The 27,825-nt window shown below is 36.9% G+C and overlaps 4 protein-coding genes across 6 annotated transcripts in view; 2 read left to right on the forward strand and 2 right to left on the reverse strand.

Annotated features, from left to right (window-relative positions):
- The first annotated feature begins 906 nt into the window (after positions 1 to 906).
- Positions 907 to 13,782, forward strand: Tsp5D (Tetraspanin 5D). Of its 3 annotated transcripts, none has more exons than XM_014246872.3 (6): positions 907 to 1,141; positions 9,669 to 9,767; positions 11,406 to 11,597; positions 11,673 to 11,867; positions 11,930 to 12,087; positions 12,575 to 13,782. In XM_014246872.3, the coding sequence occupies exons 2-6, from the start codon at positions 9,705 to 9,707 to the stop codon at positions 12,813 to 12,815; spliced, it is 849 nt and encodes a 282-aa protein (XP_014102347.1). In that variant the 5' UTR covers positions 907 to 1,141; positions 9,669 to 9,704; the 3' UTR covers positions 12,816 to 13,782. The 3 variants fall into 3 exon arrangements, with proteins under 3 accessions (XP_014102347.1, XP_069965738.1, XP_036221412.1); XM_070109637.1 differs by lacking the exon at positions 907 to 1,141 and adding an exon at positions 6,358 to 6,698; XM_036365519.2 differs by lacking the exon at positions 907 to 1,141 and adding an exon at positions 9,114 to 9,256.
- A 133-nt stretch (positions 13,783 to 13,915) lies between these two features.
- Positions 13,916 to 16,250, reverse strand: LOC106626977 (uncharacterized). Its single transcript, XM_014246890.3, has 4 exons — positions 15,331 to 16,250; positions 15,135 to 15,257; positions 14,876 to 15,007; positions 13,916 to 14,119 (listed from the first exon to the last, which is right to left on the reverse strand). Exons 1-4 carry the CDS (start codon positions 15,652 to 15,654, stop codon positions 14,036 to 14,038), a joined length of 663 nt encoding a protein of 220 aa, XP_014102365.3. The 5' UTR covers positions 15,655 to 16,250; the 3' UTR covers positions 13,916 to 14,035.
- Positions 16,251 to 17,495: 1,245 nt separating this feature from the next.
- Positions 17,496 to 18,581, forward strand: LOC106626969 (uncharacterized). The gene is made up of 3 exons (XM_014246883.3): positions 17,496 to 17,849; positions 17,906 to 18,147; positions 18,218 to 18,581. The coding sequence occupies exons 1-3, from the start codon at positions 17,729 to 17,731 to the stop codon at positions 18,404 to 18,406; spliced, it is 552 nt and encodes a 183-aa protein (XP_014102358.1). The 5' UTR covers positions 17,496 to 17,728; the 3' UTR covers positions 18,407 to 18,581.
- LOC106627085 (putative uncharacterized protein DDB_G0279653) overlaps positions 18,448 to 27,825 on the reverse strand; it is a 38,716-nt gene continuing 29,338 nt past the window's right edge. Inside the window, exons 4-7 of the mRNA XM_014247088.3 lie at positions 25,982 to 27,194; positions 25,216 to 25,791; positions 21,089 to 21,214; positions 18,448 to 19,751 (exon numbers count right to left, since the gene is read on the reverse strand). Of these exons, the coding sequence (XP_014102563.2) occupies positions 18,990 to 19,751; positions 21,089 to 21,214; positions 25,216 to 25,791; positions 25,982 to 27,194 (2,677 nt within the window). The 3' untranslated portion in view covers positions 18,448 to 18,989. The remainder of the gene's footprint in view (positions 19,752 to 21,088; positions 21,215 to 25,215; positions 25,792 to 25,981; positions 27,195 to 27,825) is intronic.

Below are 27,825 nucleotides of genomic sequence, written 5' to 3' on the forward strand. Positions count from 1 at the left end.
GTTTCCCCTCAAATTGGAAAATAATTGCTTTGTCCTCACTTTTAGATGTCACGTGGTTGCTCTCGCTTCCTGGCGTGTCATCTAAATCTATTTATCTGCTTTGGGAATTTATGCACTTGTGAATTTAGAAAAATGATAAATAATTTCAGAGTTATGAAGGTATTTGTAAAAAATTTTAAACCTAGTGTAATCAGCTCCCAAAATTTTAACCGGTTCTTCTGGAAACGCTCAAATTTCTCCGAAACGGCTGGACCGATCTATTTAAAATTTAGGATTTTTTTGGAGTTAAGATAATTTTAAGCAGAGAAATACTCCGCACTACTGTCAATCACTGGATAACTTGGAATACTGGATCAAAGGAATACAAATTATTTAAAAATATTCTTCACTTAAAAGAATCCGTTTTAGTTTACAAGTCAACAATCAAACATGTTGGATGGTATGATCAAACATCAATACTAAAAACAACAAAGCATCTAACGTTTAAAATGTTCGCTCTAGCAATTTTAGCCCACTAACATTTCGTGTTTGATTTGGATGCGAGGCATCAACGCCAACGTCAACACTGTCAATCAAGCAGCAACAGAAAAATCAACAACTAAGCGCTGCAAAAACAAAGCACACGCTACGGACAACAATGCGAGCACTCAGCTAATGCAAGTATCCACAATGTCAACGTTATCAGAGGCAAAAGAGAGCAGCAAGCAAGCAAAACTAAAATATCGCAGCAGTCGCAGTGGCGACTACAACAACAACGCCAGCAGCACTGATGCGCGTCCCCCTTTGGCGGGCTGACTGTGGGCATAATGCACACCTAGGTGTGTAGTGGCCGGAGGCGAGTGGAGTAGCTCGCAAACGAGTATCTATTTATCTGGTCGACCGTGCACGCTGGCCGCAGTTGACTTTTGACGCTATCAAAGAACTTTTAATATATTCAGTTGTTGTTGAGCGCTCGAAGCGTATAGAACGGTTCGCGCGAAGCTGGGATATTTTAGCGACGAGCAGCGCTAATTTTTAGATAATTGTGTGGATTTTTAAAATTCGACAATTTATTGTTGTGTTTAAAGTGTTCGATCACAGAGATTATTGGCGAGTGTTGGAGGCGTGAGTGTTGATCTAAAGTGATAAAGTGTACCGAGAGGTATGGGAGTTTAAGCTAAGAATAAAGTTGTTTGTTGTTGCTATATAAAAAATAATACTTACAATAACATTCTATGAACAAATTGAATTTCATGTGAATGCAGATCTCATTTTTATATTAGCATTATTCTGTTAAGCAAAATTTCATAAAAATAAAATAAAAACAAAAGGTTGAACTATGAGCAATTTTCTGTAGCTTTTGAAAAAAATATATTGCTGCTAAATACAGAGTAAAGTATTTGTGCAACTGTGGTATATGCCTGGCCTAGAGCGCTCTTCTCCTTTATGAAATGTGCGTTTTAATTTTACATAACAAATGGAGGAACCCACGTGTTTTAAGTCTAATTCGAATGGGTAATATATTTCATGGGGAAGTTTGTATGAAAAAAATAGGCTCGAAGGTTTGCTTTAGCAACGGAAAGTATTGTTTGTTAGTCAGGTTCTGCGTTTTTTATAGTAATGGGATTTATAGCAAGCTTTTTATGGGAATATACTCTTGAAGGTTTTGATTTCTTTTATACAATTAAACCAAATAGCCCAATTTAATACTTTTAACGGTGTTTCGCACTCAAGAAGCACGATGTGTAAGGCCTTATGCTCCTATGAAGATTCGAAACTGCTTCGTTTGTGAACAGAAAAGTTATTTTATTTTTCAACTGCGACATGCAAACATTACTAATCAGTTCTAATTAAGAAAAAATTAAAACAATTGTTTATTAGTTGAGTTTTCATAGAATATTTTATTAAATATTGCATTTTACATCATCACACACACACAGACACATTCGCACATGCAATCATTTTTTCTGCAAAGCTTTTGTTTTTCTAAATTAACGGATGCACTAAAGCGGATGCATCCCATCACTGTGTGCTTCATGCATTCGTTGTGGTTATTGTTGTTGTTGTGTTAATGTTCGTGTGTTTATCTATAAATATTAGCTTACCGCAGTAGCAACTGTTGATGTCGCCGCATCTCACTTAAATCACTCAAATGTGCAGCTAATGCTGTTATTGCACACACTTATTAACACATACAAAACAACAACAAAAGCAAACAAATGAATAAATATATAAATATTTTCCAGCCATTGCGCCAGGCCCTCTGTGTGTTAAGTATACGCCCCGCTGTGCTCCCCCCGCACGTGTTTCTAAGTGCAATATCCATTCTGAAGCTTTGTATGCATGCGTGTGTTTGTGTGTGTTGTCTTCGCTGATAAAAAAAATGAGCGAATCAGTACAAATGCCAAGATGCAATCAATTTATTAAGCGATGAGCGAATAGTCAAAGTGCAGTCACATCTTTTTCCATGTCAAAGAAGCCATGCAAGTGGTTTGCTTATATTTTTTCTGCCGTTTTTGTGTTTTTCTCTCACATACACGTTTTGCCAAATCGGTAACAGGTGCGGTTGATTGTGGAGACGCAATAAACAAGCGAAGTTATGTCTTAATAAAGCGGGTTCAGAGTCAATCAACCAAATTTAAGTAGAAAAATGAAAAAAAAGTTGTCAATCCAATCAATTATTGAGAAAGAGGTAACGGATTCTATTTTCAAAATACACGCTGCTGAAAATAATTAAAATATTTATAGAGCTCCCATCTCCGAACGAACTACAAGCATTTTCCTTTATAAATAAATGTAAATTTCCATTAACTTTCACCTTCTCAGCGAATTTTGGCATTTGTCGAATTTCGTATTTTCCTTGTTGTTGTTGACGATCGATAAATTGCATGCAAGTCTGCTTCAATGCAAGAGATAATTGCCGCCAAACCAGTTGCAGTGTGACATTGCTTTTCCGAAAGCAACAAAATACTTTGTAAAAATAAGAAGCAAAAACAAAACAAGAAAACTCAAAGTAAAAGAAAAATGAAAATTAAATTGCAATGCATTGTAAATAGCGTAAAAGAGTTGAAAGAAAGTTGCTTACTAGAATTTGCGCCAGTCCACCACAACTATTTGCTGCTTCAGCCATTGAGTACAGTTAATGGGGCCACTGCTTCTAGATCTCGAGTACCCAGTCGGCACTATGAACGCCTAATAATAAATTTAAATTCAAAACTTACTTTTATACAAAAATAGTATTTTAATTTGAAAACAAATATTTCACGAAATTTGTGGGAATATAAAAGTTAATCTTAGATTTTCACTGGCAATAGGCAAACTTAAAAGTTTGCACTAATTTAAAATTTGAGTTGTTGGTAATCTAGTTGTCTCAGCTATTTTATTTATAATTTATTCAAAAGATTCTTTGCCAAACATCTTCAACCTTATGCTCGTAATTATCGGCTAGCCATCGAAAGAGCTGTTATTTAGCTTATTTAAGACGATGATTTATTTATGAGAGCAATACAAACATGGTTGCAATATAACCTGTAGGAGTCGACAGATAGGTCCAAAATTTACAAGAATCATTTATCATAACTAAAATATTTTTTCAAATACTTTGTTTAAAATTTTTCTCATATTTTTTGGGAAATTGCACAGCTTTTCGTTCGGTTTTATGCTTTTCGGTCATATGAACTACAAATTTGAAAATTTGAGGTTATGTTCGCACGTATTTCTGACTGATAAGAGATTTTAAGTTAATAATGTATCAACACTTGCTTCTGTTCTTGGTTTGTAATCTAACCTCATTTCGCTTGACGGCGGCTTTGTCTATTTTAACCTAACCTAAAAAGTTGTCAAGCCTTTTACATCATTTGACCAGGCATACAATTGCTCATATCTTACTCAAATACTTACTCAAACGCTTGTGGATATTAGTTGAATCGACAAAAAGGTGGAAACTAAAAGATTTTCTAAAAATTCGATATAAAAGAAATAGTTCATTGCAATGTTTACTGGGCAGTAAGATATTACAATACAAAAGCTTAGTCAGAAATGTTGATTTTAGCATTGGATGTCGACTGAACATTCCTTATGCCAAATTAAGCTAAAGCTTTAATCTCAGTGCTAATAACAATACTTAAACGCAGAAAACTACCTTGGAAAAATTATATGATGTACAAACGCTACTCACGGCCTTATTTCAACATAATTAGTTAAAAATTAAAAATTTGTTGCATGCAACATTGTAATATGATTAAATGCCATATCTGTGGTAGCTTCCAAAACATTATGTCAAATATGTAGAAAAAACAGAGTACAACAACAATAAATGCAAGAACTGGCCAACCAACAAGCGAATGACCTTTCAAGTGCATCAAACAATTATATTTCTTTGTGTGGCAATTTGAGTGCTGGCACACAACGCACTTGCGCTTCAAGCCGCCTTATGAGTGCGCTCTTCTGCGGTCACTTGAATACACGCAGCGCAGAAACGATGCTTGTAGTGTCGTGCCGCTAAAGACACTAGCATATTTGGACGACAAAATTGTTATTGTGGTTGCTGCATGCAGCACTGTAGCAGCCACATATGCAGCTGCGCGTTCAAATTGCCTGCCCCGTACATTGTCTATGATTGTGATAAGTTGACTTGACACTTGCAATCTGAAACCGGTTGCGTGATTGAAGATGCCACCCGTTGCTCAACGAAAAGAAACTGGACGAACGGTGTGTGTGCTGTTTTACTGTTGCTTTGCGGTCGTGGGCCATAATTGTGCAAAACAGTCGACGCAAGAGTAAATACACTCAATAACAATAACAACAATAATTATTTTTTGTTGATAATTGTATTTGCCTGCAACTGAATGGAATTCCTATCTTCACGGCACTTTTGTGTAAAGTTAATTGACTCAGCGTTGAAGGACTTCAACATCTTTGTGTGCGTACCGATTAACTATGTTTTTTTTTGTTTGAATAAAACTGTTTGTACATTTAGTGCTTGACCTATTTACGGGTGAGTTACTAAAAGTGCGTAGAAAAGCATTATAATAAGTGTTTAAACAACCGTTATTTTTTGTACTATTGCTGGTGAAATATTTTTCTACTTCTAGCTTTACGAATATCAAAAAAATAGTAAGTTATGAATAAATCTCAAAATAAAGCACAATATTTAAAAAATAATTTAATAAATATTTTTAGTATAAACTTTGCTGATCTTATGATATAGATAACATATCCGTTAAAAAAATACTTTTCCTTTAAAACCAAAAAAAAAATTGCAAAAATTTGATTTTTCTATTCAAGTTGCATTGACATTCATTACAATAATCTCATAACAAATTTGCCAGCTCAGCCTGTATGAAATTTAGTAAAACGATTATGAATGGCTGGCTCATCTGGTGCAGAATGGTACTAGCAACTATTTTTCCTAAGAAAATAATTTATAATTAAGATTTTTTAAGCACTAAAACTAAATGCTAAATCTCACGAATTAATTTCAAAATAGCGTTGAAATTTAGTAGTTGTAGTCACCTAGTTTGAGTTGTTCGATTTGCCGCTCTTTAGAGTTACGCGAAACGGAAAGAGTTGCAATTCACTGGATCTCTATGACGGAGATTTATTACTAAATGGAGCATTAAACGAATTTAGATGATGTGGTAATCTACTTGTGGATTTATGAAAGCATAAGTATTTTGTATGGCTATCAGCAAAACTTGTGCGGCACACAATCTCTCTCCGTATCTACAATAATCTACACATTGCTTATTGTGACCCTCAAAGGCAGCCGCAGCAGCGCGGACTAAATCATGGTCACTCAATGTTGTTTGCAACGAGAAAATAACATAAAAATACGATTGTCTTATCTGCTGTCAGCTCCCTTCAATGCGAATCGTAGTAAAAAGAATGTTGTTGTTTTTCACCAGCGACACTGCCCCGCTTCAGCTGGGCAAATTGCAATTTACAATGCTTAAAATGCTATTATTCCAAACTGTTATTGAGTTAAATTAGAAAATAAGCGACTGAGCTCGGCCGCGATCAGCCGCGCTGTCGTATGAGCAATGCAGGGCGGGCAATCGCACAAGCGCACAACTGGCCGGGTGGAAGCGATTCGTCGCTGCAGCATTTGGCAGCTGGCGACAGTTGACGACTTTCGCGCAATTATTACAAACAAACAGACACACATGAATGTGTGTGTACGTGCCATCGCTGTACGTAATGCGATTTTTGTTTCTAAAAATTCACAATTATGCGCCGCTGTGTGTGCTTACTTGTCAACATATGCACATACAAAAGTGTGTGTGTTCAAGTGAGCATATAAATTACATCGTGTACAGTTGAACGGTTGAATGATCAACTGAATTTTCGACTCGTCGCCGACTATGGTGGAGATTTTTCTTTTGTGACCGACCACCGGCGAGCGAACACAGACAGTCGCTGTTGACCTCTGGTCCGCCTGTTTAATCCGCCACAAGTCGTTGCAGTGAATAGTTTGTGCGCGCACGCGTCTTCACTTCGCTTTGTCATAATCAGCAGCCGTCAGGCGGACAGTTGACGTACACTGTGTGCCGGGAGGGGGCTAACTGAGCCATCGCGTTTAACCATTAAATTTAATGCCGCGGATGAAAGTGATTTGCGCTGCTCGTTTTCCAAGTGAACTATACTTCACGCGTTTGCTGGCTGCTCGTGCACAGAGCAGAGCTCAGTTTAGATTGCATCCACAGTTTATAATTACCTATGTGTGTGTGTTGGTTCTGTTATTATTGTGCTGTAATTACTGTTATTTTTGCGATACTTTACGCAAGTTCATAAATTAAAATCAAGAAAAGAAAGCAAATTTTGTAATAAGTGTTTGAGGAAAGCGATATTACTTAAATGCCTCATGGATATATAATTATATATATCTGCAAGTATGGAATACCCGTCTTTCTGTAGAAGTTATGTAGTATTTATAACTGAAGAGTAATCTGAAAGAAACAAAGTTTGTTAAATATGAGAAGAACTTATTTATCATCAAGTGAATTTGCAAAAATGCCGTGATTCCATAAACTATAAAAATTCCTATTTGAACAATACATTATATTATATAACCACTCAACTTGCAAAATCAGTTCATAAATATTGTTTCCTGATTAAAAATTAAATCAATAAAAGTAATTTCATATTCTTGAATTTGAAATGCAAACACTTTCTGAGAAGTATTGGTTGCATTCAAAAACTGGTTTGTTTCGCAATGCGATTAAATAATTTCTAAATAAAAATATTTTATTTGAAAATTACGAAACCAGAAAGATTTTGTCTGCTATAAGCAATTTTACTTTGTACTTGATTTTCACCTTTTAATAAAGCTGTTCGCCTGTTGCCGGGTAAGCTTCCTCTTTGCATTTTTCAAACGCGTGATAAAAAACGAGATAACCAAGATAAAACAATTGTGTGATTTTTGTTTTTGCTTGCTTAAAATAATTTCTTTTCAAATTATATCATGCATTTACCGTTTACTAGATTGCTAGATTTTTCCTAAATGTTTTCCATGTCTTCGATAATACGTTCCTTTAAATCCTCTAGGGCTTTGGCGTTACTGATGAAAATCTTCGTTAAATAATGTAATTGACATTTTTCTGGTTTCTTGTTTGTCATTGGAGGTGCTAGTAGTTGTCTTTTCTAAAACCACGTTGATCAAAAGCATCGGAATTCTTCAATAAAGTACTTGTAATCACTATGTATTATTCTCTCTGATTTTTCTAAAAATTAGACTCATAATATCACAAGTGTCCCATACATTAGATAATGATTGAGGTATGCACCGCGACCTATGGTCTATTGTGCCCTTCCCATACATTAACTTTGAATGAATACAACGGTTTGGTGCTTAAATTTAGGATTAAATTTTGTCTGTTTACATACTAATTTAGACATAAGTGCTACAAAAGTCTGGTAAAAAATATTGTTAATGCTAGCGAAGTTTTATAAGATTACCAGCATTTCAATTCAAAAAAATTTGGGCTCCACACTATCTCGTTCATTGTGTGGATTCTTTGAAGCACAGGCTCGACCAGGGTGTGTGATTTTGCCTAGCATTTAAATCGATTTTCTAATCAATAGAAACGATAAACTTAAATTTCAATGATCTTAACATCATGAATATTTCGTTTTGTCACAATATATTTCATGCCTCGTTAAGACTTGAGCTTAATTTTAATAGGCCATTCCACCATTGCCCGTTTGAAGTTGGCACCATTTGGACCATGGGGTAATCCCGATGAGTTTGGGAAGTTCTGTCAAAAGTTGTCAAAGATATCCTCGAAAAGCCGATTAAGGTTAACTTTTAGTTTAGAAATTAACTTTTTTTAATTTATTGAGCCATTCAGGGCCATTTACTGTGGGATACCATGAGCAAAAATAGTTTAAATAGTGTGAGAGTAGCTATAAATTACAGTATAAGTAATCCCAAAAATTCCTAGACTTATACTAGAAATGAGAGTTGTTGCTAATAAGTACGGTATACAATCGGCACTAACATTATAATCTACACAGCAACTGCTAGGTTGGATTAGAAAACTATGCAAATATTCATATACCAAGCGCGATCTCATATCTGTGTGTTGTCAACTTAAAGAAATTCAGCCATTATTTGAATAAATATTATTCCTTTGCCCTCTGTCCATTTTTTGTTCTGTTTCGAATTCGTATTGATTTTACTTTGCAAATAAATGAGTCTTAGCCTGACTATTTGATACTGAATTTGTACCCACTTGGTTGTAGCAACGGCCTTAGGGAGAACTGATACTAACTGCATAGCTTATAAATATCACCGTGATGCCCTATTTAAAATGATATGAGCGAGTAGTGATTTATTAACACACAGCAAGATAAAATATTATCATAAATGCAGCTAATCCGTTTGTCTGCGCTGAAATAGTTAGCAGTCACGTATGTGTAAAAGCGTATATTATCAGCTAGATATGAAGCTGTTTATTAGATCATAAGATAGCTAGTTTGCAAATATAAATGAAAATGTAGACATAAACGTACTATCAGCATAATAGGCGAACTAAGCTGAGATAATCAAAAGCGCATGAGCTCGCTATCTGAACTAAGAATGCCTCCGACAAATCCAATACCGACAAAACCTTTTCGTGTCATACAGATTATATAATAAAATATATAAAAATGTATACATTTAAATTCGCTAACATAGACGGAATGCAGAATAGACCCCTAGTTTTCGCTGAACGGAAGTAATTTTTTACTATTATCGTATTGTCTGTTGTGTCATACACTCGTAAACATATAGGGCGTAAGTACTCCTCTGTTTTAGGGTATCATTCTATAAATTCACACATAAATTTGCATTTATTTGCATGTGGAAGCTGCTGCAGCGCAGTGGAATTACAATTATGATTTGTTTTTGTTTTATGGGTTAATTTAAGTTGACCTTATTCTGATTGCTTTAGCTCACTTACGTGTATTCATACCTGCGAGGCATTTGTACTACTCAGGGCGGAATGTATGTAATAGATTTACTTAAAATCATGTTTTAGTCAATATACTGACCGAGACAGATTATTTAATAGTGAATATGAGCAGATAAGTGTAATTCCTAATTTATTTAAAGCTTTATCTTAAATTGTATTCAAGCAAATTTTTTTCTTCTCAGCAATTTATGAAACTAATAATTTTTATAACAAAATATCACCTTCTATTTTTAGCTACATAAATTGAACAGTTAAAACCACTTATTTAAAATGGGAAATGCAGGCTACACATGCATTCGAAGGACGTTCTGCTGGCTCAATATAATATTATGGGTATGTTTACTTAATGAAATGGCCTCATTTTATTGTATGTAATAATGTGTAATATATAAAATTTTCGGTACTTGGATTTTTTCTTGTTCCTGTTACTGCTCTCTGAAGCTCTGTGAGGTGGGAATAGAGTTTTTGCATATATCTGAAAATTTCTGAAAGAGGTTATAATCGTTCGTCAGTCAATCAGACTTTGGATCTGAAGTTCCGACTCCATCCATGCTGGTGATTGTTGTTAAAAATATTTCTAACATAATTTTGACAAATTATGCCGAGTTGTCAGTTCTTGGCCGGATAAAAATTTGAGTTCATTCAGATTTAGTAGAACCGATTCTACTTGTAGTAGAAACGATGTTAGGGAGAAGTGGTTTGTTATATTTTAGTCATATGTTTGCCAGGTTTAAAAAGGGGATCAGGAAGAGGCCACATAGGCCAACAAAAAAACCATTTCGCTCCCTTTTTGGCATCTCTGCAATAAAAAGATTCGTCTTCATCACTTAAGTTCTGAGCTAAGGCTTATTTTCACTCTAACAATTTTACTCTGCCTGGACAATGGAGATGAAAGGTTAGAAGAAAAAAAATTCAAATATCTTTTTCCGATCCGAATTCTCTTAAGTCGTGATTGTCGTCGTTAAGTCGTTTTGATTCATCGCATGATTACTTTATGAGTTTTATTTAGATCGATAACCCAATTTAATGGTAAATGGAAACTATGTGTCTCTTAGATAATAAATTATCTAATAATAATTGTGGGAAATATATAAACATTTTCTGATATTGTGAGAGGTTGGCCACAACTACTGCGAACAATAGTCAATACTAACACTGAAACAAAAGCGAGAAAAGCGACTCACGTGTTCAATGCCAACATAAAAATTCCCATCTATTGAATTATAATTTTTCTGAGCGCTGGGAATTGTGCTGACACTCTGCAGCACCAATCATGTGCCGCTTCACTTGATTACAGCTCGCTAGCTGAGATGCTATGCACCATTTGCACGTGTGTGCGTGCTTGCGATTTGATCAGTTGATGTTCGTCTGCAGCGGAAATTGATGTGTTTTCCGATTTTCAAACTGTGGTATGACACAAAGCATGGCAATAGCAACAAAAGTGCACCAAATAAGTTAACGAAACAGAGTGCATATGATGATGTGTTAAGTGTGTAGGAATATGTGATGTGATATGTTATACAATAGTTGCAGAGACGCCATCAACATCATCGCTGTGGCATTGTAAAAACTTTCATAGAATGTGCTTTGTGTTGCTTGCTGCTGCGAACAATAACTTTTTTCGACCTGAGATAGTTGCATTGTTGCAATGACCGAAGACGACGCGTCGCCGCTAATGAGCGCCACACATGCGAAACTGCATTTAAAGTGTTTGTTTTATTTAATTTTGTAATGAATTTATTATTACATTGAATTTATACTCCACGTAGAGCTTGAACTGCCGAATTTAGCAACAAAGCGCGTATTTCGTGCAGACGTGCCACCACATTGACCTTAACGACTTAAAATTGGGCAAAGCTACTTTGCATTTCAATTGCCTTGCCGCACTAATAAATATAAATACATTTTTTCATAATGAAACTCATCATTCCGCTTCGTTCACCCATTGTTTCTGCTTCCTTATCGTTTCAGCTTTGCAGTTGTGCTTTCCTGGGTGTTGGCGTGTGGCTGCGTCTATCGTACGAGGGCTATGCCACGCTGCTGCCCGATCATCAGGTCTTGAGCGCAGACTCGATTTTCTTAGCAATCGGCGTGATCGGCTTTGTTGTGTCATTCTTTGGCTGCTGCGGTGCTTGGGTGCAATCGCGTTGTCTCTTGGTGTTGGTAAGTTGGCGGAAGCGGAAGTGTCCGAAATGGTTTCGTTTCAATTAATAAATCTTTAACGCTCTTTTCACACAGTACTTCCTGCTGATTGTTATGCTTTTCTTGAGTGAGTTCCTAATCGGTGCGATTGCTTTCCTGTTCCGCGGCGGTTTGGGACGCACCTTTGCCAACGAGTTGCGTTTCGGTATCGAACGTCATTATAATGCATCGGATCGTGGCAGTTTGATTGCGCCATCTGTCGCCGCTATCTGGGATAGTGTGCAACAATCTGTAAGTGATGATAAATATTGTTTTTGTTAAACTTTGACGATTACACTTTCTTTCGCCAACAGTTCGAATGTTGCGGAGTATCCTCGTATGAGGACTGGTACGATATTCAGTCGTGGAGCGGCAAACGTTGGGTGCCCGAATCGTGCTGCCGGCCATCGGAGGCGCGTAGCATATTGACGGAGGGATCTGGAGATAGTTTTTTGCGAGTTGATTGTGGGAAGTGAGTATAACTTGTTGGAAAATACAAAGAAAGTCGGAAAGCAAATCCTTACAATTTTAGTTCGAAATTGTAGTGAACAGGCTTTTTCAAGTTATGTTTCGCGAAAAAAATTTGACCATGGATTCGAATTCTACTTTTATTTATATATATACAGAAATCAAATCCAGGTATACATACCTTGCATAGTGTACTCGAAAGGGAATATACAACAGCTAATGCTGGTTAAATAAAAAATTAGTAAAAAAAAATTTCATCTTTATGGGAAACAATAATCTACACCCATGATACTTTATTGAAATTAATTGGTAGCTGGTCTACACTAGTGTAAGCGAAGTCTTTTCCTTTAGCAGTTTTTGAACTAGGAAAATTTATTATAAAAAACTCAAATATATTTATTTCATATTAAATAAAATATTAAGTTAACAAATCCATAATTTTAACATGCCTTAATTGCATCTCAACTTTTACAATATTTTTCTGCATTTAGATCCGAAAATCCCGCGCTCTGGTGGAGTAAAGGCTGTGCCCACTCCTTGCAGGCTTGGTTCCAGGGGCAGCTGAATATCGTGGGCGCTGTTGGTTTGGGCATTGCATTTGTACAACTCTTTGGTTTAATCACATCGATGCTGCTGTTTTGCACCGTCAAACATAAACGTGAAACTGAGACATACAAATCATATTCGCCATCGATTGATCCGCAGACACGAACGAGCAGCTGGGAGGACTGAAGCCGACTTTAGCAGCGTGCTAAGAGCAACGATAGTATTCTTATCATATCTTATTGATTAAAGGCATTTAATTAAGATATTTATATAACACGATTTGATGCAGTGAAAAACGAATAGGATTAGTAACTAAATTACTTGATAACTGTATTTAGTAGTAAACAAAAAAAACATAGATATGTTTAGTCATACAATTTTTGCTAACTTGTATGCAAAGTGTGCCAAAAATATTTGTTAAGTGTCTTACCCAGTTCGGCGAAGGCAATTGTAGGCTATTTATTGTAGGATACTCTTTACTGTTCGAGAGCAATACTCAATCTATCTGGAAAAACAAGGGAACACGCAATGAAATTTTTTTAAATCAACTGCATAAACTGCCAGTTAAGATACGTACTAGATATTTTCAACAATAGACGAGTATTATTAAAAATCTATGTTTAAACTGTTTCTAGCTTTACTGTAGCGGTGTTTATAAGTGTACAATTGGACTTTAAAATTATTGTTTTAATATTAAGTAATATCCAAAGCATCAATTTGGCAAATTTGCTATCAGCTGTCTTCCATTTCAACAAACAACTGGTATAATTAAATAGAAATAGAATATAAATAAGTTATATGAGTTTAATTAGGTATCCAGGTAACTTTTTTGTTGTATTTTCACATTTAAATTTTTTTAATTTTCTTCTCAAAAATACTATATAATATCTAGGACCATTTGAAGAAATACAAAAATAATATATAAAAGCAATATATGAAATAATTCAAAAGTCTAATATTTAGCCAAATAGGTGCAGCTAATAAAAGCTAAATTAATTTAATAAATAAATAGTAAACAAATTTATGAATACACACCATAACTGTACACACCGTTCGAAAAAAACTAAGTGAATTTGTTAATTGTAAAATCATTTCATATTACTTTACGTTTAACTACAATTTCAGAATTATTATCAATTTAATAATAGTAAAACATTCCTATTTGATTTGGTTTGGCCTTTGTGGTTCGAAAATAATATTTTGAATAATCAAAAAAAGTTGCTTAGTATTAATTAAAATTACTTGTCTTATAGAATTTATTCACCTAAACCAAAAAAAAAATCATATGTTAAAACAACTAATAAATTATTTATTGAGAATTAAAATAAAATAAAAATAACATAAACAATCAACAATTGCTTCTAACTTAAATAAAACTAATCTTTATAATAAAATCGGTATTATTTTCATAATCCAACAATTTTGCCGCCAATAACATCCAGCTGTGCCGTAATACCCTTCGAAATAGAACGAGCGATATCCTTCGGTTTCTACAAAGATACAGAATTGTGTGAAAGTCTGACATTAATTTGTGTTTTAATTTATTTTGGTGAGAATTAAAAAAAGTATAAGTTCGTAGATTTTGAATAACTATGATATAATTGTTCGATCGGCGACTTAATAAATAAAGAAGTTTTCCATTCAAGGACTTGAGTATTATCGAGCAGTTTGTACTGCAGGATATAAGTTATCTGATATTGACGCTACCGACAAATCTATAGCTTCTTTTGGAGAAAAGGGCCTGTGCAAAGTTTCAGATTTAAAAAAGGAGGGGCTAAATCGATACAGGTCGTCACATTGATATATACTCGTATATTTTGCAATATCTACTTGTAGGATCTTCTGAGTGTTACAAACTTCGTTGCAAACTTAATATACCCTGTTTGAAATAAAAATATATCGAAATCAAATTAAACAAAAATAGCGCTCTTAACAAATGGGAGCCCTTTCTATGTCTTCCCATAACTCACATAGACCGATCATACTGAATGCTCCGTTTGAATCTTACTGTAATTTACTGCTTAGAGCATAGAAAGTCTTTATCATAAATATTTCAGACCCATTTAACTATATTTTGTTGCACTGAACTTTTACCGATATAAGCTCAGATGTTATGAGCTTTTACTGCAGTTATCAAATTACTCAATAAATGCTCACATATGTGCATTAATATATCATGTGTATAAGCTTCGAAATATATACTTGTTTTTTTATATTTCAAAAAAATCAAAATAAGCTTTACTCACCTGTATTAAAGCGTTGAGGAGATTCGAAAAAGCCTCGTAACCGTTTACAATTGAGCGCGCTATGCCATCAAACATATCACCGTTATTGCCATATTTCTCATGCTCACTAATGGTGTCCACAATAGGTTGCAGCTGCAGAAACCAAAAAAAAAAATGTCATGTGACCTTTAATGTTACATATGTACAAATATGTACACAAGAACCAATTCGGCATTGACTTTTATAATTGGTTTCTATGTGTTGTTGAACTCATACTCACATTGGTCAAATCGGCCACCTTCTTTTGGGTCTTGTCATATGTGCTAAGTACCTTTGACGGTATGCCTTCTTGTTCCAGATTTACTGACTCGGCAGTCTTTTCTTGCGACGGCAACAAAGAGATCTGTCACGATCAAATGGGGAATTATTAGAAAAGTCGATAAATGGCATGACTGCTCGTAAGCGCATCAATTTACCCTAAATCCGCCCGAGCTACTACTGCCGCCTTCCTCGGCTTGCGAATGCACCGTGTATTCCGCCAGCTGCGCTTCGTCGATGCGTAGGTCTGGACTACTGGCGGCAGCCGTCAGTGTGTCCTCTGCAATGGGCGCGTTTTGGACGGTGCCACCATTGACCTCAAATAAAAGCTTGGTATTGTCCACTGCGGGTTGCGCAAGCGCTACATCATTGTTGTTGGTAATCGGATGCGCTTGTGTGTGGAGCACAAAGAGCAATAAGAAAATGTTCAACTGTGTCACAATAGGCAACATGTTAAGCCCTTTAAAGTCTATTTGGTGCATTGACTGAATTAAATTTAAAAAAACAAAAATAAGTATTTACTCTCTGCGATAACCGTTGCGATATTATAGCGCATGCGCATGCGCACGTTCAAGCACGAAAATTCGACTGAGCCGCTGAAGGCAACGGTTTTATTGGCTTGGCCCGCGACTTGGATATTGCCACACATAGTATATATATTTCTGTAAATACATTGAGGCTCACATATGCATGTGTCTGTGTTAGTGACTTGGTATTGCAGTTTCGAAAATTTAATGCTTTTTTGCCTTCTTTGTTGTTGTTATTAGGCTATTGTAAACTTGGCTTTCAGCTGCTCGCCTAAACGCGATCGTATTACTTTACTACTTCACCCATACAAATACCACATACTCATGCAGTCGCTTGCGCATGCGCTGTGTACCCACTGACCAAGCTTCGAAAAGTTTCGCATCCGCAATAAGCTGGAGTTTCAGGTTGCTGAAAGTAGTTGGAAATGAGGAAGGAAATGCAATGACTTGTAGTCGGCGCACAGTTTTGGTTGTTGTTTTAAATGAAAATTTAATCGCTTAATTATCGCTCCAGTGGCCCACTGGACTGCTGACTGTAATGATCAAGCAGTTTGACCAAAAGAGGTCATTCTTAAGCGTTATCTCTGCGTTAAACGAAAGCAGACCCTTCCTGCGCCATCATTGTCATTATCATCGTGATTACTTTACTGAGTGTGTAGCTTTTTTGCATTCATATGTTTTCTACATACTCGTACATATATGTATATATACGGTTGTAATGAAATGCGGAATTCACACATGATTTCTGATGTCAACAAGTTGCGTATGTTATGTTGCAAACTATCATAGCGCTTTCCAAAGCATCTTCTCTCTCTCTGCATTTTACCTTTAGCTTCTTTGTAAATACATTTCTGCAGTCTCTTTCACATGCTTTATCACACATATACTTGCTTAATATACAATATTATGATATGTTATTGTCACTACATATGGTCATGCAAATTGTGATTGTGTAATCAGCTGGTTTGCCTCGGCGCCATCGTAAGCGTCAGAGCAGAGCTCGAAGCTTGAAGATCATGGCGCTCATAATCATTTACCATTTACTTCATGATGACCGTAATAATTGTTAACGTCGTGATCATCCTGCTGATCGTTTTGTATTTTCTCATGCTGATAAGTGTGTGCATTACGAGTGTTTTGTTGCATTTATTTATTAGTTTAGCATTTTTTAAAGGCTTAATTAAGAGGCTGACATTGAATTATTTTCTATTTACGTGCATGGCTAAGTAATTTTATAACATTTGTTATATTATATTATCTTATATTTCCATTGAAAACATATTTTTCTATTCTTCTATTTTAATGATGGCCATTCTTCAGGTGCAATTCTTGAACTGTTTTTAATGCATATTATTTAACAGAATTTGATTTCATCTGTTGGTAAAAGTTTGCTGTTGAGTGTGTGAGTCCGAGAGAGTACTTTCGCTAAGAAAGCTTTTCGGCGTTGCACTGCCAAAATGAGCTTTACAAATAATATGAGTGTAAATATGTTTATACAGTGAATACACTTTTGACGGACCTCATAGATGTGACAAATATGTAAGGAAGTCTGCATTATGTGAACATTTTGTCAAATGAAAGCTGTAGGTACTATAAATATATATGTCATTGAAGTTTTACTCTTGTAAATAAACTAGTCTCACCATTTAAATGTTTCTCATATTGTAATTCTTTGCAAAGTTCTTGGCCTGTGCGCTTACAAGGTTGCGAACTTATTGAGAACTTTAAATTATGGAGAATACTCGGAAAATGTGTAGAAGCATAGAGATATTGCTAATATTTAGACAAAGAATTTGTTGGCTTTATAGAGCATATATGGTAAACTCACATCTTGACTGTCAGTTCCATCTACAATAAAGACTTTTTGGTTTGGATAGATTAATCCCTATGATATGAAATAACAATATATTTTCTTCAAAATAAAAGTCAATACCCTGTATCCCTTATTAAAAAGTATGAACTTCAATTATTTTGTTTGAAGGTAAAAATCGAAGCAAAACATAAACACATAAACAGAAAAAAACCAGAAATGTTTCGTATACAAAAATTACTGCTTGAGGAATTTCGTGAAATTTACGAGCCTGTCATCGTGGAGAATCCATTCACGCAAGTCACCGATAAAGGGCTGGGTATTAGACAATACCATATAGGTGCGTTTTCCTCAAAAGTGGGAGATACAAACATTTCAAAAGCTTTCTTCCCAAAGGTCTCACACCTACGAAAATCGTATTCGGCTGCGACGATTTTGATCAAACCGATCTGGATGACGTCGGCTACCATAATATGGATCCGGAGATCGAAACTTTCCAGTTGGTCAGCCTGTTGCCACTACAATTTCTGCAAGTGAAGTTCTTTCGCAAGCAGGGACGCTGCATTATGCGGCTAAGCATTGTGGGCGACGAGGATAAGCCGATGTTCTTCGAATTCGGCGGACACATGTATAAAAATGTGAGTAGCTTTGTGCACGTGAGTAACGTTATTTGTGTGTATGTATGCATGTGAGTCTGTTATTTTGCAGTTATTCTGGAACACGTGGCGTGAGCGCATCGCCACCATACGTCTGGCGCAGCCCATACTCTTTCACATTTCCGGCTGCAGTCCGTTCTCAAGCACCGATGTACTGCTCGAAGAGGAGGAGGTGCAGGCGCTGGTACATTCACCGCCGCTTTCGATTGCCAGTAATTGCGTGAACTACAGCCAGCAATAAATTTTAAAGAGAGATCAATATGTGGATATGAAATACGATCATTTGCGTGTATGTATGTATGTATGTATATGGTTTTATTACAAAGTTATAAATGTGATAACAATTGCTTATGCTTAAGCTGCCTTTTGGAAATATATATTTTATATGTATTAAAGATACGAAATATTTAAATGTATATATTATATATTCTATATTGCATATGTATGTACATAGACATATACCATATGCGGTTATTTACAAATATACTTCGTAAAATAGTGAAAGAACAGAAGACATGTACAACCGAAATTTTGTGCAATTTTCGCATTTTTACAGTTTTAAGCAGCAAATATTATTTACAATTGCAAGTATTTTTTAACAGAAAATATTATACGCTGCTAAAATAATTGTTTACAACTATAATTAACACTAAGTTAAAGTTTTTCTGTGTACATAAACATTTTCAATATATGGCTAGATAGCTTAGCAAACTATGGACCGTAATTACTGCTTGTACAAGTACAAAGTATAATACAAATAATTCAAGCAAAATGTGTAACCCTAAGTTTCCTTTACAGCTTTTATGCCTTTACCGCCTTGAGCTTCAATTTCCGAAGGTTATGGTCTTATCCGAGTTCTTCGAGCCTCCGCCCCCGTTGCCGCTGTGGCGATTTCCGTTCTTCAGAATGCCGTTAGTCCCACCGTTTCCGTTACCGTTACTTATTCGCATGGGTGGCGGCGCCGTGCTGGCAACCTCATTTATGCTGACACCGTGCAGCTTTCTGGCCACATTTTCATAATTCTCGTAACTGCTGCGCAGCGGACAGTTACTCTGATGCTCCAACAGCTCCGCCGATTTCTTGAGCTTCGAACGTGTCAAAGTGTGCTGTAGTTCCGTTTGCAGTTGGTCGGCGGTGGCTTCTATCGCCGTGCCGTTACTGCGTCTCGGCGTGCCAACGAAGTCGAATTTAGCCGGCTCACGCCGCTGTTGTGGCTGCTCATATTCGCCGATTGTTATAGAGCCCGCGCGTAAGATGCGTCTGTTGTTGCTGTTATTATTGTTGTTGTCGTTGGATGCATCGCGTCCATTTGTGACTATATTCGTGCTGGCATAGCCGTACGATGGCCGTACACTACTGCTTATTGTTGTTGCCTTCGTACGTATTTCCACATTGTCGTAATCGGGCACGGGGGTGGCTGGTGGCTTCGGCGGTTGTTCTGTGGGTGCTTTAAGCGGTGATATGCCATTATTGTAGTTGTTGTTGGTTTTCTGCTGCATTAGCTGTTGTTGCGAAGTGAACTTGTTGTTGTTTGTGTTATATTGTACTGCTTGATTTCTCGGCGGTGAGCTGGCAAACTGTGGCGGCTGTGGGGGAGTAGACAAGCGGAAAGTCATTAAAATTGTTGATTATTTAAAATTTAAAAGCTGATTAATTAAGTAAATATGCTTTGAATGTATGTATGTTTTATTTTTTTTATGTAAAACTGTATTGTGTGGCCATTTATGCTGAACAGCTCAAACTAAACCAAAGAGACATGGCGGTCCAACAGGGCGTATGAGTGTTGTTTTTTTTTCGTTTGTATTTTGCATAGCAGTTTAGTATTTAAGTGTGTAAGTACATATGTAAGTATGTGGGTTCAGTATCGGCGTTCGTGTTCAATGTCTAAATTTTTGTTGTTACAAATAAATATAATTTTTTATAGTTTTGTAGTAGCGCTTGAGTAATCAGGTAAGTAAAACCTAAGCACAAAAAAATGCATATTTAAATAAATGTTTGTTTGTATATGTGTAAACAGGTATAATTATAAAAATAAATTGCATTGAAATATCTTGTAGTTTTGCGCCACGCTCGAATCATTTGTTTTAATAAGTTTCTCTAAGAAAGCGCACCATTATTGCAAAACTTTTTTATAATTATGAGTTGTTGCAAGATTCGATACTACCAAGGGACCTAAGAGACCTGATATTTGAAGTTTCGTAGAGTATTTTTATAAGGAAAATTGTCACTCTCAAGTCAGACTAATTTGTTGGTAATTATTCTTTTGAAAACGCTTGAAAAATATTTCAAATTTATCAGCACGAAATATACATATATATGTATACGAGGGGATCTATGTGAATGCAAAATATTATTACGTTTATTAAAAATTTATCAGGTGTAAAAACGTTGTAATCTACTCAATCGTATGCTTATAACACCTAACGAGAAATTTCTCTCCTCGGAAGTATGACAAACTGGTGTTTATATAAGTGAGTGATGTTGCTGTTTCCATAACTCAAGCAATTATCCAATACATGGATATTTTTTGTGAAATTTTCTTTATCAACGGCAAATAGATATAATGAGCTAAATTGTGTTCTTATTTGTGACGCTCTTACTATCGCCGGAAATAGTACCCAATTGATAACGTATCACAAATGTCATGAAAATTGCGCCCATATATGACTTACATATGTATTATGTAGCTTATAAAAGGAGGCTGCAAAGGTGGCGTTATATGAAAAATAAAGTTTATCGAAACACATTGGGAATAGAAATATAATGTTAAAGCAAGCGCCGGGGGATAAGAATCCACTATTTGCGTGCCTTATTTGATATTTTTATTTCCGTGCCTTCAATGATCGCCCTTCAATTTAAATTTGTTTACGTTATAGTTCATCTTTTACTATAGTAGCTTATAACTAAGATCAATGTGGCTTACCGGTGGCGGTATTTGGAATTGCGTTCCGTTTGTTGTTGGGCCATTGTCGTTGCGAAGCATGCGACTGGCACGATGATTGACATCATCCTCCATCATGGTGGTTTTTCGCAGCGCCTCCTGTCGTTCCTGCAGTGAAGAGAATCAAAGTGGTGGTCAAAATTTACTTACAAGCTCATGCGATGCAAAATAATGCAAGAATGTGTGAAGGCAAGCAATTATGAGGAGATAAATATTCATAAGCACAGATACTTTAATTACTCGCGCGAATTGTGCGGCCACATGCTATACATATGTTAAGAAGTACATACATACTTATGTATGTACGCCAACACATATTCGCCTACTTTAAGTGGCTGTGCCGTTAGCTTACGTGCCTCATAGGTGCTGAGTGTGACGAGACTGCGGCCGCCGCGTGCGGGACGCATTGTCGCGTAGAGCGACTTTTCCTCGTCTTGTTGCATGGCGGATACCGTATGTGCGCCTGATGTGTACAATTGTTGGCAAAGCGGCGGTTACTAATTAACTGTTATTAAGTATTACAATAGATATGCGCGAAGCGTCACCGCTTAGATGTTGAATTTGTCGACGCGTCGTGGCAGCAACTGATTGACTAGCTAAATGATTGGCGCACTGATGTTGACTAATTGCAAAAGTTGTCGTTTTTCCTCGCGCCGATTGTGAAAGCGAAAACACAAATATGCTCGCAGTTTTAGTTTATGACATTGGCGAATTTGTGTATATATGTATTTTTCAATTATTTATTATTAGCAAGAAACAATAAGTAAGAATTTGATGAACGCGCACTTGTTGTTGTTGTTGTTAGTAGTGTTAAACGACTGCTGCGCTTGAATGACTAATTACTCTGTTGGGCTTTGATGTTTTGAAGCGAATAGAACATGCGCAATGTTGCCAAGAACAACGAGGGAAAACAACAACTGCAACGGAACTGCACTTCTCAATTTGTCGACTAGATTTTTTGAAATTTTCTGGTATACAGTTACACTCTTACACCTGGCGATATTCGGTTGCGCGCGCGATAAGATAACGCGCAGTGCAATATATACAAATACAGATATGTATGCGAACGCTATTGGCGCACAAGCAAACAAACACGAGTCAAATTATGATATACAACTTATATATTTTCTGCACTGCATATGTGAGCATTTGCCGAGAAAATACCGTAAATTTCCATTGTCTATGATTTTGGCCAATATCAACGCTGAAACTGTGCTTTGGCAGCGTCTGTTGCTGTTGTTGTCTCACCGCACGGCCGATCCACACTGAAGGTGTGCTTGACAGCCAACAAGCGCGTTCGCCTACAATATTCCATCAGCTGGCCGCACAGAATGATATCATTGTTTTTACTTAGTATATGAGCACTCGAACGCGCATACTGCGCACACATGCGGAGTCTAGGCTTCTTCGCAAACAACTCGAGTTAAGCGCGAAGTTAATTTGAAAAAATCACAGCACAAAAAACAAAAAAACGCGAGTACATATGAAAATAAATAAGCGAAATATTTATTTATAAATATTGCTGTGCAACCACAACAAACACCTGTTATATGCCGATGCACTGACACACAAACACATACATGTAAAATAGACGCTTCACTCTAGGCAATCAGCGCTCGAAGCTTGTTGTTTGTTATTTTGTTTTTATTTGCTTGCTTTTATTTTTATTTTCATATTTATTTTGTGCATACAGCGAAAGACCGACAATATAATATTTGTGTATACTTGTACACGAAGTTGTACAAGAACAATGCGGCTAAAAAAATCAGTTAACTGCACACGTCGTTTCGCTTTAGAATAATGCGCCAAAGTTAGTAGCGACTGGCTTGCAATTCTGCTTACAATGGAGCGCAGCGCGGCTGTCGTGACTGTGTATACACAAGCCAAAACAACAGCAACTGATGCTCAGCGTTCGGCATTAGCGTTGAACGAAGGCCCTACGCCACTAAAAAACAAACGGCGCATTTAAGTGTGCCGCTGCTCAACAACCCAAACGCCTCTGTGCGCACAACAAGCGAGTAGTTGCGGCGATGCATGCAGCTATGTGGTGCAGTCAGCTTTTAGCTACTTCATTCATTCACTCAGCAGCGCTTTTCGCTTGGCTTGTTCGTTACTCACATATCAAACTGCTGTTTACCGTTTACTGTCGGCTATTCGACGTTTACAGCCACTGCCTTTATAAGTAGATACCTATGCACCTAACCAATTCCTCTAAGCTGGCAATGATTATTGCTAGACGGAATGGCGTTTGGTCAGGCGGTTTTGGGAATTTTTATTTACTAAGGTGGGTGGAGTAATCACAGACATCTAGTATTCTCCGAAGATTTTTTAAATTCATTTAGCTACTTATAAATTAACTGTAATTAGATATTTAAAGGGCTTATTTTTGGAACCTGCTAACTATTGATAATCACATATATATAATATTAAAGTATTACGTTATTTGAGGATAACTTGAACCTGCATGTTAAAAGAATTTGAAGGTCTATAAGAAGCTCAGGAATTGTTGAAGTTAATATCAAAGAATTTTTTTATTTAAATATTGATCATATCTATGTTCTCATTACCATATGTGTGCTAATTCTTAATTTTGGGTTCTCATTATGCGAACTAATTAGCTGTCGTTTAGCATGTATACATATGTACATTAAGATGGATCGAAAATATGTGGGATTTTTATTATTTATGTTTTTTTGATGGCAAATTCTTTCAAGAAGAAATATCGTGTGCTGTGTTTTGCAATTGACTTTTCTGCTAATTTGTAATATTAAATAAAAATATATAAATCTGTGGCAACCGTACACAGTCCCAACTTTTAACCGTTAACTCTTTATTTTGATACTCTTATGGTAATGCTTTTATTATCTTGAGTATTTAATGAGTTAAAAATTTTAACAGGTGGCAACTCTATTCATGACATATTTTTGAAATGTAAGTTTCAACAAATTCTAGCCTTAGTCGTATTTTTCTATCTAATATTTTTTTTTACTCAAAATTTCGTAAGAGTTGTCTTCAAGCATTTTTTCTTAAACCATTTCAAGTATTATATTTAACAATTAAAAAAAAAAAAATTCGGTTCAGTCATCTCTATGTCTGCGGTTTGTATACTATGAGCCTGACGGAATTTTATTGCGGTCATTTCTAAAATTTCACTTAAAAATCTTCCCACCCTAATATACACATTATTTGTGTAAATAAATAGCTTTACTCATTTGGAAATTTGCATTTTACTTTTTCTAAGCTAATGTAGTTAGAATTGACAAATTGTATGTTATATCCATTTGCAGCTCGAAAGCCCAACAGTACATAAATAATCGTTCAAGTTGATAAATATAAACAAACTAACAAACTCATTGGTAAACACCTCAATTAATACACTCGTGCATAAACATATGAGTAAGCGAGCTCTTATACCCTTCATAACATAAATTCATGCAATAGATAAAGCGAAGGTACAAGCTTAAAAACAAAGCCAAGCTTTATTCTCGAGCTCAACAGCTTGACATTTGAATGTCTGATTTAGAAAAACAAGAAAAACCACAAATAAAAACTTTTCCATACAAGAATTTGGTTTTGATCGGCCAGTTTGTATGGCAGCTATATCCTATAGTCTGCCAATATTTGCGATTCTGACAAATGAGCAGATTCTTGGAATGAAAGGCGTGCAAAATCTCAAATCGGTATCTCAAAAACTGAGAGATCGTCTATATATATATACATATATTTTATAGGGTCTCCTATGTTTCCTACTGGGTTTTACAAACTTCGGGTTGAACTAAAACTTAACTTAGGGTATAAAAATCTAAAGTAACTATTGTATTATGAGCAAGCGTAGAGGAACTACTTAACTTAGTTCCGGGGGCAGGGCTACAATTAATGATTTCATTCATGAGCGTTGCTAAAGAAACCAAGGTCAATTGATTTTGGGCATAACGAATAAAATCTCGAGCGGAGCACGCCTGCTCCCTTATCCACATATTTCCTACACACCGGTGGCTACTTAATGTATCACATAGGCACGGGTATGCCAAACTGCAAATCGTCACAATTATTGTGAACTGTGTAGAGAGGAGCTGAAAATGAAAATTGTGACGCGCTATAACACTTACCTTGCGCTCAGTCTCTTGGAACCCGTTTTTGAACATGCGCTGGTGGGCACGTTTAAACTCGTCCATCAACGCGCTGTGCTGATCACCAGCGCCAACACCGACACCGGCAATTGCTGAGTTACCAACTGTCGGAATGTTTTGACTACTGCTGTTGTTGTTGCTGCTGTGACTTTGGCTGTGGTTGTTGCGCTCGTTGCCATTAACATTATTGCTAGCAGCGCGAGCACTCAACACGGCTGTCGCAGCGGCGGAGGCTGACACGGTCGCAGGCGCGGACGATGTCGTCGGGGATGTTGGCGGAGCAGACAATGAGAGCGACGACGAAGACGGCGATAGTGGCGTGGGGTGACAATGCGTTTGTTGTTGCTGTTGTGCTTGCTTTAGTGCAAGCGGCTGATGGAGTGTGTTGTGGTGATGAAGTTGCTGCTGCTGTTGTTGTTGCGGCGGCTGTTGCCTACACTGGCTGTAATGGTTCTGCTTGCTGCTGATGTTTATATAATTGCCGTGATTGTGCGCGTTGTTATTGTTGTTGTTGCTGCTGTTGTTATTAACTGCTGCCGCGTTGATTCGCTGTTTCTGTGAGGCGATGCAAAAATTAAGCGTGCGACGCGTTGCATGGCGAATTGCGTGCGACGCGTTGCATGGCGAATTGCGTGCAGATTGTTGAATTGAGAAATATGGAAAGTAGGTTTTTGTTATTTTTGTAAAATATGGCTTTCGTAATTTACTTACACTCGCTGTTGCAATTGCTAAATAATTCACTTACCTCTTTGCGTTTTTTCAGCTCCTCGGTTATGGCACTGGAGAGCGAGCTGCTGTCTACTTGGCGCGTGTTGCGGTAATTCTGTGTACTTTGCTGTTGTTGCGACTGTTGAAATTGCGTTTGTTGTGGTGGTTGCTGTTGTTGCTGTGTGCTGCTGTTGCGTAGGCATTTATGGAATTCCGGATGCTTCGTTGGCGTTGTGTGGCTGGGCAAAGAATGTGTTGGCTGCAGCGTGTTGTGGCGATAGTGGTTGTTAAAATCAACGCGCTGTTGCTGCAACTGTTGAATTTGCTTTTGTTGCTGTTGCTGTCTTTTTGCCTCGTCCGCCTGTTGACGGTGCACTTCCACCGTCACCGTTCTGGTCTCCCGTTCTTCTCGCGCTACATACGAAGAACCACTGGAGTTTATTGCGGCCATCGGCGTTGGTATCGGCAATGTGTCGTGTGAGCCGACGGTGTTCACCGATCTTGGTATGCCATACTCACTCGCGATCCGTGAGCCATTCGCTACCGGTTGTGTGCTACTAACGAATGTATTGTTAATAGATGTGCCCTGCTCCGACAATTTAATAATAGTTTTATTGACTTGTTGCTGGCTTCCGACTGGTTTCTTTTCCGGTGCATCTCTATTATGCTTGTTACATCCGTCTTGCTGATCAGGGCGACGCTGTTGCTCGGCGTAAGGTGCTGCTGCTCCGGACGACTCATTCCAAATCGGTGCGGTCGTCGTTTCTTCACGAACTGCTGTCAAACGTTTTGACTTCGCATCCGCCCAGCAGGGGCTTTGATCGCCTGTCACCGAACTGGCTGAACTGTTGTAGCCGCTTGATTCGCCCGGAAATAGATCGCATCCGGCTGCTTTGCGCACGATCATCTCCAATTTGCTAGCACTTTTCATTACCGCCACCGCCTCGCTAAAGAGCACATCGGAGAAGTCTATGCTATTGACACTGAGTATTTGATCGCCCTGACGTAGACCAGCTTCGCGTGCCACACTCTTTTCTTTGGTGAATTGCACAAAAATTCCGGGTTTCCACTCGGGCCCCTTACAGATACCTAGTCCGAGTTTTGTACGTGGCGCTACGTCAAGCGTGATATTGACATCCTTATTGCGTGTTTCGCGTTCAGGCACGACTTTGTAAGAACTCTCGGAGGAGGCACTGCTGCCGTTCGTGAAAGTCTTTACTGCGTGCCAAGATAATTTGTCTGCGTCTTTGCTGTAAAAGAATCGTACCAGAAAACGAATTGCGTATTGATTAAATGGTATTTTCTACATCTGTCGTGTTCTCTTTAAGAAATATGCATTTACATTTGAGTGAGCCAAAAACTAATATATCGAATTATTGTGTTAAAATGAACCTGTATACCCAGAAAAAATATTCTTGCAGACTGTTGGCTTAATTTTTTTTCTTTAACACGGACACAAGTAAGTGAGTGCCACAAAGCATTCACTAAATGTAATGAAGTCATCACTAACTTGCCTTATGCAAGTCTTTCATCCACGTCGGTTCATGATGATAACATCGGAAAAGTTTAAGAAATAATGCTGGAAAATCTTTGTGTTGGCATCAGAGAGAGATAGCAGAGGATCTCAACTCAACTCTTTTGTGGATCAATTTAAAACATTTTGGTTAATGTTTAGAAATTAGAAAGATTGATCAAGTGGGTGGTCAGTGTTCGAACAAAACTTTTACTGCGGCTTTGTGTGTTTCAGTTTAAGGGGTTACATGGATTTCGTCGAGCAAAAAACGCCCTATTTTCAATATTTTTTTTTTTCATATAAAAAATTAAATATTTTATTCAAACTTTTTATTGTTCCAAAGATATATATTTAATAAAGATTTTATG

Source organism: Bactrocera oleae, chromosome 5 (assembly GCF_042242935.1).
Source record: "Bactrocera oleae isolate idBacOlea1 chromosome 5, idBacOlea1, whole genome shotgun sequence".
Classification (NCBI taxonomy): Eukaryota; Metazoa; Arthropoda; class Insecta; order Diptera; family Tephritidae; genus Bactrocera; species Bactrocera oleae.